At 41.1% G+C, this 20563-nt stretch overlaps 1 protein-coding gene across 1 annotated transcript in view; it reads right to left on the bottom strand.

Moving 5' to 3' along the window:
- LOC106607182 (protocadherin-15) overlaps nt 1-20563 on the bottom strand; it is a 371077-nt gene that overhangs the window by 30470 nt on the left and 320044 nt on the right. The window contains exons 27-28 of the mRNA XM_045720950.1: nt 9572-9787; nt 2283-2371 (exon numbers count right to left, since the gene is read on the bottom strand). Of these exons, the coding sequence (XP_045576906.1) occupies nt 2283-2371; nt 9572-9787 (305 nt within the window). The remainder of the gene's footprint in view (nt 1-2282; nt 2372-9571; nt 9788-20563) is intronic.

Raw genomic sequence — 20563 nt, 5'->3', positions numbered from 1 at the left:
ATGCTGTAGATTGCAATGCACTATGGGTAAAATGCTGAAAATACTGTTAATATCTGGAATTGGAAGCCTCCTGTAAAAATTCCACTAACATACTGTATGTATTTACAATAATAGCTTATGCTTACTGTAGATTCAAATGATCAGTTTCAGGCGCCAACCTCATGCTGTCAGGTGAGACACATGAAGCTCAGACTATTTTAATAAATATCTTCTTGAAGCTGCTGTGAAGTGGAAGAATATTTTCAGAAGCTGCTGGTTTGGTACCTTGACTTTATAAGTATCTTTATTGCTGGCCAACATTGAATTACGGCATGTTTTCTTAGCTACAGTACCAGTCATAAGTTTGGGCACACCTACTCATTCAAGGGTTTTTATTTCTTTTTACTATTTTCTACATTGTAGAATAATAGTGACGACATCAAAACTAGAAAATAACACATATGGAACAATGTAGTAACCACAAAAGTGTCAAACGCATCAAAATATATTTTATATTTGGGATTCTTCAAAGTAGCCACCCTTTGCCTTGATGACAGCTTTGCACACTCTTGGTATTCTCTCAACCAGCTTCATGAGGAATGCTTTTCCAACAGTCTTGAAGAAGTTCCCACATATGCTGAGTACTTGTTGGCTGCTTTTCCTTAACCCTATGGGCCAACTCATCCCAAACCATCTCAATTGTGTTGAGGTCAGGTGATTGTGGAGGCCAGGTCATCTGATGCACCATCATCACTCTCCTTCTTGGTCAAATAGCCCTTACACAGCCTGGAGGTGTGTTGGGTCATTGTCCTGATGAGAAATAAATGATAGTCCCACTAAGCGCAAACCAGATGGGATGGCTTATCCATGCAGAATGCTGCGGTAGCCATGCTGGTTAAGTGTGCCTTGAATTCTAAATAAATCACAGACTTTTGACTTCACTGTTGCTCAAGTTGACACAAGCCATTTCAGTCTGCTCTAAATATCTTCCTGTGCGACGTAGAAAAAAAATCACTCAGATAATAATTAGTGTTGAATCATTACATCATCCCTGCTGTTAATTTACAGTAGGGATACTCTAATATGTTTTACAGTAAGTAAAATAGTACTGTAAAATGTATTACAGTATCTCAGCTGTAAAGCAAAATCACTGTATTAAGCTGGCAACTCTGGTGCCAGTATAATGCTGTAAATTTACAGGAAAGGTTTAACACTGCAGGTATCGCTTAAGCATTAGCTATAACTACCTTCACATTTCTACATCCATCTTTACCATGACGTGAAGGCTTTATGAATCATTCATAAACTTCTGTCATGCTGTGTGTTACAATGTGCTGATCAAACGTTAGTAGTGGTTGCCTTGGTTCACTTCACCTTCATGTGTTGTCACCCACAAATTATGACATTGACTGTATAATGCTGAAACAGCTTTTTACAACTTACTTGTGTGTGACTATATCTGTTTGAGGCCATGGTTTTAAGAATTTTACTTTTTTCACAATTTTTTGCTCTTGGCAAAACAGGTCTCGCATAATCAATTCTAGGCTGAGTGAAATCGGCACTTTAAATTACAGCCACTAAATGGTTGCTTTCTCCAACCCGATTGCCGAGCCTGATGAATAGAGTACCCAGGTAATTGTTGTGGTCCCCAACTAGGACCAAGGAAAATGGGCCTCTCAGATGTTATCAGAATGACTAACTAAACACATGATGTAGTTGTCAAGGCATAGAGCAGCAATCTTAGAGAGGTAGTGTCATTTAAAGTGAGATTTGAAAATAATGAATGCCTTCTTATTTTATTATCTGTCTAGAAACTGTACTGTTTTTCAGTCATCAACTGATTGAGAAAAATTGATTTGACTGTCTATCTGGACAATCAGTGGTTTAAATTGCCCAATCATTGGTTAAGGGAGACAGAAAATAAACATACAGTGAAGCCATTGAGGACCTACTGTAAATTATGCAACAGAGGGATTATTAAAAAATGCTAGAACTTCTGAAGTGCTAGAACTTTTTTTCTGTTCCATAAAGTCTCAAAACACAGTTGAAGACTACCCTCACATCCAACACAAACAATTTCACTAGCAGAGTTTGCAAGTTGCATCGTGACACCTTGAACCAAGGCCCCTTATTCATCAGGGGGGAAAAAATGTATGCAATCCCACTATGCTATTCCTCTTACTCCACTTTCCTGTTTCTGTTGAGTGTTCAGGGGCCTTTAGGACCCTAATATGTTTTCAATTTAACCAAGCATGTTCAATGTGACAATAAAGCTGAAAGAAAGTGATTGACTGGTGCATTACGCAATAAGCTGCTCTTTATTCTCCTCCACAACGGTGGGCGGGACATTGGACACCACCACCTGCATATCCAGTTGGTTGACCACAGACACCTGAGAGAGAGAGAGAGAGAGAGAGAGAAAGAAAGAAAGAAAGAAAGAAAGAAAGAAAGCAGTGAGAGAAAGAAAAAGTGTGCGTGAAAGAGAGAGGCTATGTAAATGTTGTACATTCATGCTTGACATGCTCCTGGTGGCCAAAATGAGAAACTTAATTGTCTGCTTGTATTGGTGCCATGTGGCAAATCTAATGGCACCTAATATTTGCCGGCGCAGTAAGGCCAAATCTCACACACGGCCTCCATGAAATTACATTTTCGCTGTCACCCGTCCCAAACACTCCTTCTGTGTCATTACAGACTTGTTTGCCCTACACATTAAGAGCAACACTGGCTCCAATAACTGGAAGCAAATGGAAATGTATTGTCTAAGTAAAAAGACACACACACACATGCACACACAAACACACCAATTACAATGAGCAGAGAACCCTTTCCATGCATTGTTGAATTGCATCATCAGCTCGAAGCAGAGGGGTTATTATCCAATATTATAATAATAATTATTATTAATACTATCCAAGATGGCGTAGCAGTCAGACGTCTTTGTGTTTGTCCTGTCCCTTGTATATATCTTTTTAAAATATTTTCCTAACCCTCAACTTCTAAATACTCTCCTGCAACCAGCCTCACCCAATGTGGCATGGATCTATTTTTTTCTAAAGTATTTCTATTTACTTTGGATCTGGAATCCCTCAACTGAAGCTAGACAGCTATCTACCTACCAGCTATCAGTCAGCAAACCACTGCTAGCAGTCATCAGCTAACCTTTAGCTCGGAAAGCTCTCGCCAGTTCGTACAACGTGACTCAAACCAGAGCATAACGGACCTATTTTTTTTCTCTACATATCCCCGGATTCGTACCGCAAACTCCGATCATTTTCATCTGGATCGTCACAACAAGCTAACCGCAATCCCGGGTGACTACTCCTGGCTAGCATTTCCATCCTGGAGCAAGCACCAGTTAGCCTGAAGCTAGCCTGGCTAGGGCTCCTGGGCTACCACCAAAGTCCACTCCTGAACTACAATATCCGGACCCCTTCTACTGCCGGTACGGGGCACGGAACCCCACCGATCCTCTACGACTGGAATACCGACATAATCTGCCCGAGGATTCCAACAGGCCCCTCAGGCGCGACGTCCGCTGAAGGCCCATTCTGCTAACCGCGGCCTGCTAGCTACCTAGAGCTACTTGGAACCCTACTAATCCACGACTGGTCTATCGACGTTACCGCACAAAGAGGCAAAAACAGACATACCTCTATCGCGACGTCCCCCAAAGGCCCTTCTGCTAACTTGCTAGCCCCGGTCTGCTAACTGCTAGCTTGTTAGCCCCGGTCTGCTAACTGCTAGCTTGTTGGCCCCGGCCTACTATCGGCTAGCTTGTTAGCACCGGCCTGCTAAATGTCTGAATCGCCGTGTCCCCAGCCAGCCCAACCACTCACTGGACCCATATGTTCACTTGGCTACGCATGCCTCTCTATAATATCAATATGCCTCGTCCATTACTGTCCTGGTTAGTGATTACTGTCTTATTTCACTGTAGAGCCTCTAGCCCTGCTCAATATGCCTTAACCAACCATGTTGTTCCACCTCCTACATATGCGATGACATCACCTGGTTTAAACGTCTCTAGAGACTATATCTCTCTCATCATTACTCAATGCCTAGGTCTACCTCCAATGTACTCACTTCCTACCTTACCTTTGCCTGTACACTATGCCTTGAATATATGCTATTGTGCCCAGAAACCTGCTCCTTTTACTCTCTGTTCCGAACGTGCTAGACGGCCAGTTCGTATAGCCTTTAGCCGTCCCCTATCCTACTTCTCCTCTGTTCCTCTGGTGATGTAGAGGTTAATCCAGGTCCTGCAGTGCCTAGCTCCACTCCCACTCTCCAGGTGCTCTCATTTGTTGACTTCTGTAACCGTAAAAGCCTTGGTTTCATGCATGTTAACATTAGAAGCCTACTCCCTAAGTTTGTTTTACTCACTGCTTTAGCAAACTCTGCCAACCCGGATGTCTTAGCCGTGTCTGAATCCTGGTTTAGGAAAACCACCAAAAACCCTGAAATCTCCATCCCTAACTATAACATTTTCTGCCAAGATAGAACTGCCAAAGGGGGCGGTGTTGCAATCTACTGCAAAGATAGCCTGCAGAGTTCTGTATTACTATCCAAGTCTGTACCCAAACAATTCGAGCTTCAACTTAAAAAAATTCACCTTTCCAGAAACATGTCTCTCACTGTTGCCGCTTGCTATAGACCACCCTCTGCCCCCAGCTGTGCCCTCGAAACCATATGTGAATTGATTGCCCCCCATCTATCTTCTGAGCTTGTGCCACTAGGTGACCTAAACCGGGACATGCTATTCACCCCGGCCATCCTACAATCTAAGCTTGATGCCCTCAATATCACACAAATTATCAATGAACCTACCAGGTACAACCCCAAATCCGTAAACATGGGCACCCTCATAGATATCATCCTAACTAACTCGCCCTCCAAATACACCTCTGCTGTTTTCAATCAAGATCTCAGCGATCACTGCCTCATTGCCTGCATCCGTAATGGGTCTGTGAACAAACGACCACCCCTCATCACTGTCAAACGCTCCCTAAAACACTTCTGCGAGCAGGCCTTTCTAATCGACCTGGCCGGGTATCCTTGAATGACATTGACCTCATCCCGTCAGTAGAGCAAGCCTGGTTATTCTTTAAAAGTGCCTTCCTCACCATCTTAAATAAGCATGCCCCATTAAAAAAATGTAGAACTAGGAATAGATATAGTCCTTGGTTCACACCAGACTTGTCTGCCCTTGACCAGCACACAAACATCCTGTGGCGTACTGCATTAGCATCGAATAGGCACCGTGATATGCAACTTTTCAGGGAAGTTAGGAACAAATATACACAGGCAGTTAGGAAAGCTAAGGCTAGCTTTTTCAAACAGAAATTTGTATCCTGTTGTACAAACTCAAAAAAGTTCTGGGACACTGTAAAGTCCATGGAGAATAAGAGCGCCTCCTCCCAGTTGCCCACTGCTCTGAGGCTAGGAAACACTGTTACCACCGATAAATCCACTATAATTGGGAATTTCAACAAGCATTTCTCTACGGCTGGCCATGCATTCCACCTGGCTACCCCTACCCCGGTCAACTGCTCGGCACCCTCCACAGCAACCCGCCAAAGCCCCCACCATTTCTCCTTCACCCAAATCCAGATAGCAATGTTCTGAAAGAGCTGTAAAATCTGGACCCCTTCAAATCAGCTGGGGCTAGACAATCTGGACCCTCTCTTTCTAAAATGATCTACCAAAATTGTTGCAACCCCTATTACTAGCCTGTTCAACCTCTCTTTCTTATCATCTGAGATTCCCAAAGACTGGAAAGCTGCCGCAGTCATCCCCCTCTTCAAAGGGGGTGACACTCTAGACCCAAACTGCTCCAGACCTATATCTATCCTACCCTGTCTTTCTAAGGTCTTCGAAAGCCAAGTTAACAAACAGATTACCGACCATTTTGAATCCCACCGTACCTTCTCCACTATGCAATCTGGTTTAAGAGCTGGTTGTGGGTGCACCTCAGCCACGCTCAAGGTCCTAAACAACATCATAACCGCCATCGATAAGAGACATTACAGTGCAGCCGTAACATCGACCTGGCCAAGTCTTTCGACTCTGTTAATCACCACATTCTTATTGGCAGACTCGACAGGCTTGGTTTCTCAAATGATTGCCTCACCTGGTTTACAAACTACTTCTCTGTAGAGTTCAGTGTGTCAAATCGGAGGGCCTGTTGTCCGGATCGCTGGCAGTCTCTATGGGGGTGCCACAGGGTTCATTTCTCGGGCCGACTCTCTTCTCTGTATACATCAATGATGCCGCTCTTGCTGCTGGTGATTCTCTGATCCACCTCTACGCAGACGACACCATTCTGTATACTTCTGGCCCCTCTTTGGACACTTACAGTGAGGGAAAGAAGTATTTGATCTCCTGCTGATTTTGTAAGTTTGCCCACTGACAAATAAATGATCAGTCTATAATTTTAATGGTAGGTTTATTTGAACAGTTAGAGACAGAATAACAACAAAAAAATCAAGAAAAACGCATGTCAAAAATGTTATTAATTGATTTGCATTCTAATGAGGGAAATAAGTATTTACAGTGCCTTGCGAAAGTATTCGGCCCCCTTGAACTTTTCGACCTTTTGCCACATTTCAGGCTTCAAACATAAAGATATAAAACTGTAATTTCTTGTGAAGAATCAACAACAAGTGGGACACAATTATGAAGTGGAACGAAATTTATTGGAAATTTCAAACTTTTTTAACAAATAAAAAACTGAAAAATTGGCCTAAAATGTGGCAAAAGGTCGAAAAGTTCAAGGGGGCCAAATACTTTCGCAAGGCACTGTAACCCCCTCTCAATCAGACAGATTTCTGGCTCCCAGGTGTCTTTTATACAGGTAATGAGCTGAGATTAGGAGCACACTCTTAAAGGGAGTGCTCCTAATCTCAGTTTGTTACCTGTATAAAAGACACCTGTCCACAGAAGCAATCAATCAATCAGATTCCAAACTCTCCACCATGGCCAAGACCAAAGAGCTCTCCAAGGATGTCAGGGACAAGATTGTAGACCTACACAAGGCTGTAATGGGCTACAAGACCATCGCCAAGCAGCTTGGTGACAAGGTGACAACATTTGGTGCGATTATTCGCAAATGGAAGAAACACAAAATCTCCCTCGGCCTGGGGCTCCATGCAAGATCTCACCTCGTGGAGTTGCAATGATCATGAGAACGGTGAGGAATCAGCCCAGAACTACACGGGAGGATCTTGTCAATGATCTCAAGGCAGCTGGGACCATAGTCACCAAGAAAACAATTGGTAACACATTACGCCGTGAAGGACTGAAATCCTGCAGCGCCCGCAAGGTCCCCCTGCTCAAGAAAGCACATATACATGCCTGTCTGAAGTATGCCAATGAACATCTGAATGATTCAGAGGACAACTGGGTGAAAGTGGTCAGATGAGACCAAAATGGCATCAACTCAACTCGCCGTGTTTGGAGGAGGAGGAATGCTGCCTTTGACCCCAAGAACACCATCCCCACCGTCAAACATGGAGGTGGAAACATTATGCTTTGGGGGTGTTTTTCTGCTAAGGGGACAGGACAACTTCTCCGCATCAAAGGGACGGTGGACGGGGCCATGTACCGTCAAATCTTGGGTGAGAACCTCCTTCCCTCAGCCAGGGCATTGAAAATGGGTCGTGGATGGGTATTCCAGCATGACAATGACCCAAAACACACGGCCAAGGCAACAACGGAGTGGCTCAAGAAGAAGCACATTAAGGTCCTGGAGTGGCCTAGCCAGTCTCCAGACCTTAATCCCATAGAAAATCTGTGGAGGGAGCTGAATGTTCGAGTTGCCAAACGTCAGCCTCGAAACCTTAATGACTTGGAGAAGATCTGCAGAGGAGTGGGACAAAATCCCTCCTGAGATGTGTGCAAACCTGGTGGCCAACTACAAGAAGCGTCTGACCTCTGAGATTGCCAACAAGGGTTTTGCCACCAAGTCATGTTTTGCAGAGGTGTCAAATAGTTATTTACCTCATTAAAATGCAAATAATTTCATAACATTTTTGACGTGTTTTTCTGGATTTTTTTGTTGTTATTCTGTCTCTGACTGTTCAAATAAACCTAACATTAAAATTATAGACTGATCATTTCTTTGTCAGTGGGCAAACGTACAAAATCAGCATGGGATCAAATACTTTTTTCCCTCACTGTAACTAACCTCCAGACGAGCTTCAATGCCATACAACTCTCCTTCCGTGGCCTCCAACTGCTCTTAAATGCAAGTAAAACTAAATGCATGCTGTTCAATTGATCACTGCCCGCATCTGCCCGCTCGTCCAGCATCACTACTCTGGATGGCTCTGACTTAGAATACGTGGACAACTACAAATACCTAGGTGTCTGGTTAGACTGTAAACTCTCCTTCCAGACTCACATTAAGCATCTCCAATCCAAAATTCAATCTAGAATCGGCTTCCTATATCGCAACAAAGCATCCTTCACTCATGCTGCCAAACATACCCTCGCAAAACTGACCCATCCTACCGATCCTCGACTTCGGCGACGTCATCTATAAAATAGCCTCCAACACTCTACTCAACAATTTGGATGCAGTCTATCACAGTGCCATCCGTTTTGTCACCAAAGCCTCATACACTACCCACCACTGCGACCTGTACGCTCTCGTTGGTTGGCCCTCGCTTCGCCAAACCCACTGGCTACAGGTTATCTACAAGTCTCTGCTAGGTAAAGCCCCGCCTTATCTCAGCTCACTGCTCACCATAGCAGCACCCACTCGTAGCACGCGCTCCAGCAGGTATATCTCACTGGTCACCCCAAAAGCCAATTCCTCCTTTAGTCGCCTTTCCTTCCAGTTCTCTGCTGCCAATGACTGGAACGAACTGTAAAAATCACTGAAGCTGGAGACTCATATCTCCCTCACTAGCTTTAAGCACCAGCTGTCAGAGCAGCTCACAGATCACTGCACCTGTACATAGCCCATCTGTAAACAGCCCATCTATCTACCTCATCCCCTTACTGTATTTATTTTATTTTACTTGCTCCTTTGCACCCCAGTATCTCTACTTGCACATTCATCTTCTGCACATCTACCACTCCAGTGTATGTGTCGAATTGCTATGCTTTATCTTGGTCAGTTCGCAGTTGCAAATGAGAACTTGTTCTCAACTATCCAACCTGGTTAAATAAAGGTGAAATAAAAAATACAAATAAAAGGGGTTCACTGGCGTACCCATTATGCATCTTGTGTGTTGTTGGTGCTCTTCATAATGTTATATATTGATAGCTAGACACAGTCTAGATAGAAAATAAATCATGTTTCATCATCATGTAGCTTCCTAATGAATACATCAGCTCAGAGGAAAACTGTCAGACACTAATAAACCCATCAGGTTGTTTGGGTGGAGGGTGTGGGGCTTGGCATCTGTTAAGATCACAGTTAACGGATGACAAACTACTAACTGCCAGACTTTGTAGTCTCATATCACTTGCCCAATGAGAAACACTTGAGGAAATAAAGGTTTACATATGTGTATGTGTGAGAGAGAGAGAGTGTTTCAAACCATCTAGGGATATGGGTTGTTTGAGGACAGTAGACACTCACCACCACATCGGCGCTGCTGCTCAGACCCTCTCCGTAGTTGTCGGTGGCAATGACCTCAAACTTGAAGTAGGACCTGCGCATGTTGCGGTACATGATGGCCGTCTTGATGATGCCCGTGTACTGCTCGATCACAAAGCTGTCTTGACCGTCTGCCGTGGGTGGGATGATCAGCCGGTACGCATTGGCACTGTAGTTCCCTGTATCTGCATCAGTGGCCTAGGGAAAAGAAAACCCACAACCACACACAAACACACACACACAAGAAAACCCACAACCACAACAACATACACACACAAACACACACATACACACGGTAGACTGCTTACAGGGTAAGGAAACTGGAATGTAATTTTGTAATTTGGGTGAACTATCACTTTAACAATGGCAGTAATGATGAGTGTGCTTCAGTTGTGGTTGCACATTTTTGGACAGACTGCTTTCCTTGTCGCCACAAATATGCACATAGAATACACACAAATGGGAGGCATAGAATACAGTATTGAGGCAACTTACAAACCAAATTACCATCATCTAAGCATGTCGCTCTGGATAAGAACTTTTGCTCATTGACCAAAATGTACTATTGTCATTGTTCCCTGAAGGAAGAGAGTGCATTGATCTGATTTGGCCAGGAGAGGGGAACTTGAGTCTTAAATGCCAGGCTCTCCTACTCATTCATCTAGAAGAATTCGCTGAACCCTTTTCAGTAGGAGAATTGTCTTTCGAGATGCACTTTTGTTTAACAACAGCTGATAATTAGAATAGGGTACATGTTCTACCAAAATGAACGAATGGCGGTGAACATGCGCGATTGCTCAAGATGGCGCTTTCTCAGTATGGATGAGTCTAGTATGGTCATATTTGTTGCTTACTGCATACGTTTTCATGATTAGTACACAGTATGTCGTTTTAATAAGTAGTAGGCAAGACAGATTTCGGACACGCCCATAGACTCTGGCCTCCCTGCCACTGGCACCAATTCTCAGAGTGCCTGTTTGCAATGACATTGATTAATAGGTGCAATGCCTTTTTTTCTCTCCGGGTATTTGTATTTGTATTTATTATGGATCCCCATTAGCTGCTACCAAAGCAGCAGCTACTGTTCCTGGGCATGGGAGGATGGAGGGATTGAATGAGGGAGAATCGAGGGAGGGATGGATGGTAAGACAGCATTTTAATGACAGGGCTGCCCAATCTTAGAGTATGGTTACATGCACACAATAAAGCGATTATTGTGGATAGTCAGATTAATATGATAGTTTGATTAAAACATTTACACGCTTTGCAAGAATAACGATTTCCCTTATAATCCTGTTTACATGGACACATCTGAAATCAGCTTACCTGAAAATCACCAATCAAAATAAATGTTTTACCACAGCAACCATGTCATTTTTGAGAAGCATTATTGATTCTGAGTTTGGAGATATAAAATTTGTATGTGAAAATGACTTCTTTGACAAATACATTCAATTGTTCCGAATTTACTTCACTCGCGCTAAAGAGGGATGCTTGCTCGTCTGGTGCTAGCACATACGCAGATACACGGCTGGAACGCCGATTAAGTTGTTTAAATGGCCTAATAATTTGAAATATTGCTCAGAAAAGCAGGTGTTTTAATCGGCATATGCTTACTTCGATTTTGACCTTACGTTGATTAAGATAAGCAGAGTAAGGTGTTTACATGACTATTGCATAATCTGCCTACTCCCACAATCAGTTTAATATTGAATTATTTCTGTGCATGCAAACATACTCTCTGTCATTAGAGGGAGAAAGATTTTCTCAAATAAGACTGTATACCATTCAAAGTAATGGTAATTTACCAAAGTTACTAGAATGTTAAATAATTTGGGTAGTGGAAACTTTGATAATCTATACTTGAATAACTTAAAAAAAGATATATATATATTCATATTTACATTTTGGTCAATTAGCAGAAGCTCTTATCCAGAGCGATATACTTATGATGTTATTTTGGTTTGTTAGTTGAAGTTGCCTCAATACTCTATTCTATGCCCTCCATTTGTGTGTATTCTATGTGCATATGTGCAAAGCAGCTCTGTCCCAAAATGTCATGCAATTCTAGTCATTTTGCCATAGTGTGAAGAGAAACAATTGCAGTTTTACAAACAATTTCTACACATTTTGCCATAGGTTGGAGAGAAATGTTTGCAGTTTTTAATATGATATCTGAGTGAGAGTGACTAACAAAATCAATGGGGACCCCCCCCAGTCAGTAATTCGACCATGATTACTACAGACTAGACTAATTTATGAATCTACATTTTTTAAGCTGACATGGACCAATTGAGTGACTGTCAGTAACTGACATAACAAGAGAAAAACTTCTGATGCACAACCAAATTTCGAAATTGCACCTTGTGTCTTCTATTAGTTTAACTCTCAACAGTAAATTGAGACCCCAACTGAGTTTTTGGAAATTGGTCCGCGGGCCTACAAAAGGGGGGCAGAGGGGCCGATTGCGGTCTGTGGGCCACCTGTTGCCCATCCCTGGTCTAGACCATATGGTTCAAGAGAAGACAGACTAATTCATGAAAAAAACGTTTCAAAATTACCGGTATTATGCCCTCCATTTTGCAACCCTGGCTTAATCTCATTATTGTTTGTAAAAGCACTTGAGAACAAAGGTTCTGATTTTTTGGGGGGCCATAAAATGAACACTGGGCCATTAAGTGGCATGGAGAGCAAGAATGGTTTGGCAAATAGACTTCTACTCAATAGGCCTACCCTTTGTAAAGCCAATCAATATGTTCTTAGAAAACTCTTTGCATAAAATGTACACTGTGCCACTAAGTGACATGGAGAGCAAGTATGGGTAAATAGGCTTGTATTTATCTACCACTCTCATTATCTACTCTACTGCACAGTAGATGAGAGGCCCTTCTCAGTCAATACCACTGTGCCACATCACCCCCTGCCATATTTTCTTACCCCGGGTTCCCTTCCAAACTATTTAAAGTTGAATTTGACGATGATATGGCTAATCTATACACTGTTGACTTGCTTGCCTTAAATTCATACAACGATCTCAGACACATCAAATACCATCTGAAGACCGCTCAAGACAAAGACAGCTAAGACTAAACATTGATGCCACAGCCAAAATGTGGGTAACTCTTTATATTAAGTTGTTCCTATTACTATGTAACTACACAGTAATAACAGTAATAACATAGTAGTTACATAGCTGTTACTATGTAATTACATGTTAATAAGATTGTAAAACTCATTTATTACACAAATGTAAGGAATTTGTAATTACACTTCCACTTGCTGAAGGTTATTCCACATTTTCTTGTTCCACTATGTAACTCATGTTTTGTAATTACACGTTTAAAAGTCACCAGTGAATTACCATGTTAATAACTACAACCAAAATCTGACCTTGTTACATGTAACTACATGGTGCCACTACCATCGAATCCACATGTTATGCCAGGGTTAATAAATTAGCTAGGATCTGGTAACAACAATTGTAACAAGGCACACCCTTTCTAATTGTGCTTACTATTATAAGATCAAGGTGATTTGTTTTATAGCATGTGGTTTTCATTTTGGCTGCAGAGGAGAGTGTGAGAGTTGAGAGGTTTGTGTGACATCACTTCCGGTGGAACTCTAACTTCTACAAAAGAGTAAGAAAAACTAACTTTGTATGTTTGCACATTCAAAAGAAGAAAAATAAGAAGCCAGAAGAACACTGGGCTGTCACACTGACCTTTCACCTCTCACATTCTCCTCTGCAGCAGAGAGAAAGAGGTGAAGCGAGAGGTTTCACTCTCGCCAAAATCTGTCCAAAATAGTCACATTCCATTTCTATGGACTTATTTTGGACCTAAGCGTGTCGCCTGCCTTCCCGCATTTTGGACAACAACTCCCATTGTTAGGGCGGAGACATGAGCATATCGTCATTATATGCAGATCTCTGTCTGCAGCCAAAATGGATGCCACGTGCTATTTCCATCTCTTAATTTGTCATGATTTTTAACCTTAACACTTATCCTAACCCTAAACTTAACCCTTACCCTAACCCTTGTTAGCAGTTGATGTTTTTCTTCAATAACACAGACCCCAAAGCAAATCAGGGGGTGAAAAATATATTTATTCAAAGAGAACAAATCATAGTTGTTATGCTGGGGAGTAGATGGCAGGTGTTCATTCTTCCCTGTCCTCAATAGTTTCTCCATTGAGCAAAGGGACAGGGTGTCATTTATAACCCAACCCTAGCCTGTGGTTAATCAATTAGAATTCCTTTCAGTAAAATTGGGCCAATGGCCAAATAACAAGTATCCCTATTCAGGCTCAATGTATAGACAGTTCGGACCAATGAGAACTTGCCACATGTAGCTATGAGTCCCGGACTGAAATTCCTCCCGTGTCTCTGACCCCTTCAGTTCCCCCTTACAAAGTCACAACTATTTCCATTGATCGTTAACCTGTTATGGCTAGGGGGCAGTATTTTCACAGCCGGATAAAAAAGGTACCCGATTTAATCTGATTATTACTCCTGCCCAGAAACTAGAATATGCATATAATTATTAGCTTTGGATAGAAAACACTCCAAAGTTTCTGTTTGAATGGTGTCTGTGAGTATAACAGAACTCATTTGGCAGGCCAAAACCTGAGAAGATTCCATGCAGGAACTGGCCTGTCTGACAATTTCTTGCCCTTCTTGATTATCTCTATCCATTACAGAGGATCTCTGCTGTTACCTGACACTTCCTACGGCTCCCATGGGCTCTCAGAAGGCAGCAAAAAGCTGAATTGTGGCTTTGCAGGCTCTGGTTGAAAAAAAGTAGCGCGTTTGGGTAGTGGCTGGTTACAGTACTGTGAGACTCAGGCGCGTGCCCGCGTTGACCCCATGCTATGTTTTCTTTCGTCTGTTTACCTAAACGCAGATTCCCGGTCGGAATATTATCGCTTTTTTACGAGAAAAATGGCATAAAAATTGATTTTAACCTGTTAGGGCTAGGGGCAGCATTTGCACGTCTGGATAAAAAAAATGTACCCGATTTAATCTGGTTACTAATCCTACCCAGTAACTAGAATATGCATATACTTATTATATATGGATAGAAAACACTCTAAAGTTTCAAAAACTGTTTGAATGGTGTCTGTGAGTATAACAGAACTCATTTGGCAGGCAAAACCCTGAGACATTTTCTGACAGGAAGTGGATACCTGATGTGTTGTATTGACTTTAAACCTATCCCATTGAAAAACACAGGGGCTGAGGAATATTTTGGCACTTCCTATTGCTTCCACTAGATGTCACCAGCCTTTACAAAGTGTTTTGAGTCTTCTGGAGGGAGATCTGACCGAACAAGAGCCATGGAACGATGATGTCCCATTAGACACCTGGCGCGCGAGTTCATGTTGGGTACCCTCGTTCCAATACGTTATAAAAGAGTATGCATTCGTCCACCTTGAATATTATTCATGTTCTGGTTAAAAAGGCCCTAATGATTTATGCTATACAACGTTTGACATGTTTGAACGAACGGAAATATATTTTTTCCCCTCGTTCATGACGAGAAGTCCGGCTGGCTTAGATCATGTGCTAACAAGACGGAGATTTTTGGACATAAATGATGAGCTTTTTTGAACAAAACTACATTCGTTATGGACCTGTGATACCTGGAAGTGACATCTGATGAAGAGAATCAAAGGTAATGGATTATTTACATAGTATTTTCGATTTTAGATCTCCCCAACATGACGTCTAGTCTGTATCGCAACGCGTATTTTTCTGGGCGCAGTGCTCAGATTATTGCAAAGTGTGATTTCCCAGTAAGGTTATTTTTAAATCTGGCAAGTTGATTGCGTTCAAGAGATGTAAATCTATAATTCTTTAAATGACAATATAATATTTTACCAATGTTTTCTAATTTTAATTATTTAATTTGTGACGCTGACTTGACTGCCGGTTATTGGAGGGAAACGATTTCCTCAACATCAATGCCATAGTAAAACGCTGTTTTTGGATATAAATATGAACTTGATAGAACTAAAAATGCATGCATTGTCTAACATAATGTCCTAGGAGTGTCATCTGATGGAGATTGTAAAAGGTTAGTGCATCATTTTAGCTGGTTTTATGGTTTTGGTGACCCTGTCTTTGACTTGACAAAACATTACACACAACTCTTGTAAATGTACTGTCCTAACATACTCTAAATTTATGCTTTCGCCGTAAAACCTTTTTGAAATCGTAAAACGTGGTTAGATTAAGGAGATGTTTATCTTTCAAATGGTGTAAAATAGTTGTATTTTTGAAAAATTTGAATTTTGACATTTATTTGGATTCAAATTTGCCGCTCTTGAAATGCACCTGCTGTTGATGGAGTGCACCACGGGTGGCACGCTAGCGTCCCACCTAGCCCATAGAGGTTAAACAGCGGTTGACATGCTTCGAAGTACGGTAATGGAATATTTAGAAATCTTTTGTCACGAATTGCGCCATGCTCGTGACCCTTATTTACACTTCGGATAGTGTCTTGAACGCACGAACAAAACGCCGCTATTTGGATATAACGATGGATTATTTTGGACCAAACCAACATTTGTTATTGAAGTAGCAGTCCTGGGAGTGCATTCTGACGAAGACAACAAAGGTAATCAAACTTTTGTAATAGTAAATCGGAGTTTGGTCAGGGCTAAACTTGGTCGGTGTCTAAATGGCTAGCCGTGATGGCTGGGCTATCTACTGAGAATATTGCAAAATGTGCTTTCACCGAAAAGCTATTTTAAAATCGGACATATCGAGAGCATAGAGGAGTTCTGTATCTATAATTCTTAAAATAGTTGTTATGTTTTTTGTGAACGTTTATCGTGAGTAATTTAGTAAATTCACCGGATGTTTGCGGGAGGTATGCTAGTTCTGAACGTCACATGCTAACATAAAAAAGCTGGTTTTTGATATAAATATGAACTTGGTTGAACAAAACATGCATGTATTGTATAACATAATGTCCTAGGGTTGTCATCTGATGAAGATCATCAAAGGTTAGTGCTGCATTTAGCTGTGGTTTTGTTTTTTGTGACATTATATGCTAGCTTGAAAAATGGGTGTCTGATTATTTCTGGCTGGGTACTCTGCTGACACAATCTAATGTTTTGCTTTCGCTGTAAAGCCTTTTTGAAATCGGACAGTGTGGTTAGATTAACGAGAGTCTTGTCTTTAAAATGCTGTAAAATAGTCATATGTTTGAAAAATTGAAGTTTTCGGATTTTAGAGGAGTTTGTATTTCGCGCCACGCCCATCATTGGATATTGGAGCAGGTGTTCCGCTAGCGGAACGTCTAGATGTAAGAGGTTAATTCCCTCTTGTCCTTAAGTCCTCTGCGTTGTGTATTTTTTCCTAATCTTAACCCTTATTCTACACTTAAGCCTAACCATAACCTTAGCAAGCAATTGCTTATCAACTAGCGGAGGCTACTGAGGGGAGGACGGCTCACAATAATGTCTGGAACGGAGTAAATGAAATGGCATCAAACACATGGAAACCATATGTTCAATGTATTTGATACCTTTCCACTGATTCCACTCTAGCCATTACCACGAGCCCCTCCTCCCCAATTAAGGTGCCACCATCTCCTGTGTTATCAACATATAGTTTGTTGATAGTTGTCCATCTGAAGGGTGAAAGAATGCCACTGCAATGGATAGCTGCTGTTTTACAGGCTCCTGATCAATTATGCAGTTAAGCAGGTTTTTTTGTACTGATCTTAACTTTTTTTGTAAATAATGTTTCCGTTATCATATTCTATGACCGAAAAGAGTTTATGGACATCAGAACAGTGATCACTGTCGTGACGTGACTTTCATTAACCTGTTGGGGCTAGGGGGCAGTATTTGCACGGCTGGATAAAAATTTTTACCCGATTTAATCTGGTTACTAATCCTACCCAGTAACTATAATATGCATATACTTATTATATATGGATAGAAAACACTCTAAAGTTTCTAAAACTGTTTGAATGGTGTCTGTGAGTATAACAGAACTCATTTGGCAGGCAAAACCCTGAGACATTTTCTGACAGGAAGTGGATACCTGATGTGTTGTATTACCTTTAAACCTATGCCATTGAAAAACACAGGGGCTGAGGAATATTTTGGCACTTCCTATTGCTTCCACTAGATGTCACCAGCCTTTACAAAGTGTTTTGAGTCTTCTGGAGGGAGATCTGACCGAACAAGAGCCATGGAACGATGATGGCCCATTAGACACCTGGCGCGCGAGTTCATGTTGGGTACCCTCGTTCCAATACGTTATAAAAGAGAATGCATTCGTCCACCTTGAATATTATTCATGTTCTGGTTAAAAAAGGCCCTAATGATTTATGCTATACAACGTTTGACATGTTTGAACGAACGGAAATATGTTTTTTCCCCTCGTTCATGAAGTGAAGTCCGGCGGGCTTAGATCATGTGCTAACAAGACGGAGATTTTTGGACATAAATGATGAGCTTTTTTGAACAAAACTATATTCGTTATGGACCTGTGATACCTGGAAGTGACATCTGATGAAGAGAATCAAAGGTAATGGATTATTTACATAGTATTTTCGATTTTAGATCTCCCCAACATGACGGCTTGTCTGTATCGCAACGCGTATTTTTCTGGGCGCAGTGCTCAGATTATTGCAAAGTGTGATTTCCCAGTAAGGTTATTTTTAAATCTGGCAAGTTGATTGCGTTCAAGAGATGTAAATCTATAATTCTTTAAATGACAATATAATATTTTACCAATGTTTTCTAATTTTAATTATTTAATTTGTGGTGCTGACTTGACTGCCGGTTATTGGCGGGAAACGATTTCCTCAACATCAATGCCATAGTAAAACTCTGTTTTTGGATATAAATATGAACTTGATAGAACTAAAAATGCATGCATCGTCTAACATAATGTCCTAGGAGTGTCATCTGATGGAGATTGTAAAAGGTTAGTGCATCATTTTAGCTGGTTTTATGGTTTTGGTGACCCTGTCTTTGAATTGACAAAACATTACACACAACTCTTGTAAATGTACTGTCCTAACATACTCTAAATTTATGCTTTCGCCGTAAAACCTTTTTGAAATCGTAAAACGTGGTTAGATTAAGGAGATGTTTATCTTTCAAAGGGTGTAAAATAGTTGTATGTTTGAAAAATGTGAATTTTGACATTTATTTGGATTCAAATTTGCCGCTCTTGAAATGCACCTGCTGTTGATGGAGTGCACCACGGGTGGGACGCTTGCGTCCCACCTAGCCCATAGAGGTTAATCTGATGACTGTTATATATTCAATCCACTAACTATGTTTAATTGTTACCTGATTAACCTGTTGGGTCTAGGGGGCAGCATTTGCACGTCTGGATAAAAAAAATGTACCCGATTTAATCTGGTTACTAATCCTACCCAGTAACTAGAATATGCATATACTTATTATATATGGATAGAAAACACTCTAAAGTTTCCAAAACTGTTTGAATGGTGTCTGTGAGTATAACAGAACTCATTTGGCAGGCAAAACCCTGAGACATTTTCTGACAGGAAGTGGATACCTGATGTGTTGTATTGATTTTAAACCTATCCCATTGAAAAACACAGGGGTTTAGGAATATTTTGGCACTTCCTATTGCTTCCACTAGATGTCACCAGCCTTTACAAAGTGTTTTGAGTCTTCTGGAGGGAGATCTGACCGAACAAGAGCCATGGAACGGTGATGTCCCATTAGACACCTGGCGCGCTACTTCATGTTGGGTACCCTCGTTCCAATACGTTATAAAAGGCTATGCATTCGTCCACCTTGAATATTATTCATGTTCTGGTTAAAAAGGCCCTAATGATTTATGCTATACAACGTTTGACATGTTTGAACGAACGGAAATATATTTTTTCCCCTCGTTCATGACGAGAAGTCCGGCTGGCTTACATCATGTGCTAACGAGACGGAGATTTTTGGACATAAATGATGAGCTTTTTTGAACAAAACTACATTCGTTATGGACCTGTGATACCTGGAAGTGACATCTGATGAAGAGAATCAAAGGTAATGGATTATTTACATAGTATTTTCGATTTTAGATCTCCCCAACATGACGTCTAGTCTGTATCGCAACGCGCGTATTTTTCTGGGCGCAGTGCTCAGATTATTGCAAAGTGTGATTTCCCAGTAAGGTTATTTTTAAATCTGGCAAGTTGATTGCGTTCAAAAGATGTAAATCTATAATTCTTTAAATGACAATATAATATTTTACCAATGTTTTCTAATTTTAATTATTTAATTTGTGACGCTGACTTGACTGCCGGTTATTGGAGGGAAACGATTTCCTCAACATCAATGCCATAGTAAAACGCTGTTTTTGTATATAAATATGAACTTGATAGAACTAAAAATGCATGCATTGTCTAACATAATGTCCTAGGAGTGTCATCTGATGGAGATTGTAAAAGGTTAGTGTATCATTTTAGCTGGTTTTATGGTTTTGGTGACCCTGTCTTTGACTTGACAAAACATTACACACAACTCTTGTAAATGTACTGTCCTAACATACTCTAAATTTATGCTTTCGCCGTAAAACCTTTTTGAAATCGTAAAACGTGGTTAGATTAAGGAGATGTTTATCTTTCAAATGGTGTAACATAGTTGTATTTTTGAAAAATTTGAATTTTGACATTTATTTGGATTCAAATTTGCCGCTCTTGAAATGCACCTGCTGTTGATGGAGTGCACCACAGGTGGCACGCTAGCGTCCCACCTAGCCCCAAGAGGTTAAAGTAATCAGGTAGCAATTAACTCATTAGGAATTTGGGGCACCACAGAAGAAGTTGTTTATTGCGTCAGCATCTCCCGAATTAAACTCTAGATGATACATAAGTTATATATCGATAACAGTCACTTATTAATCATTACCTCATATCAGTTCTCATTCTGAACAGTCGTGACCCTCTTGGATCCGCAAGAACCTCAACCTTTCCTTATTAT

Source organism: Salmo salar, chromosome ssa01, assembly GCF_905237065.1.
Source record: "Salmo salar chromosome ssa01, Ssal_v3.1, whole genome shotgun sequence".
Taxonomy (NCBI): Eukaryota; Metazoa; Chordata; class Actinopteri; order Salmoniformes; family Salmonidae; genus Salmo; species Salmo salar.
Note: the sequence above shows the minus strand (reverse complement) of the source record. Positions and strands in the feature narration are given on the sequence as shown.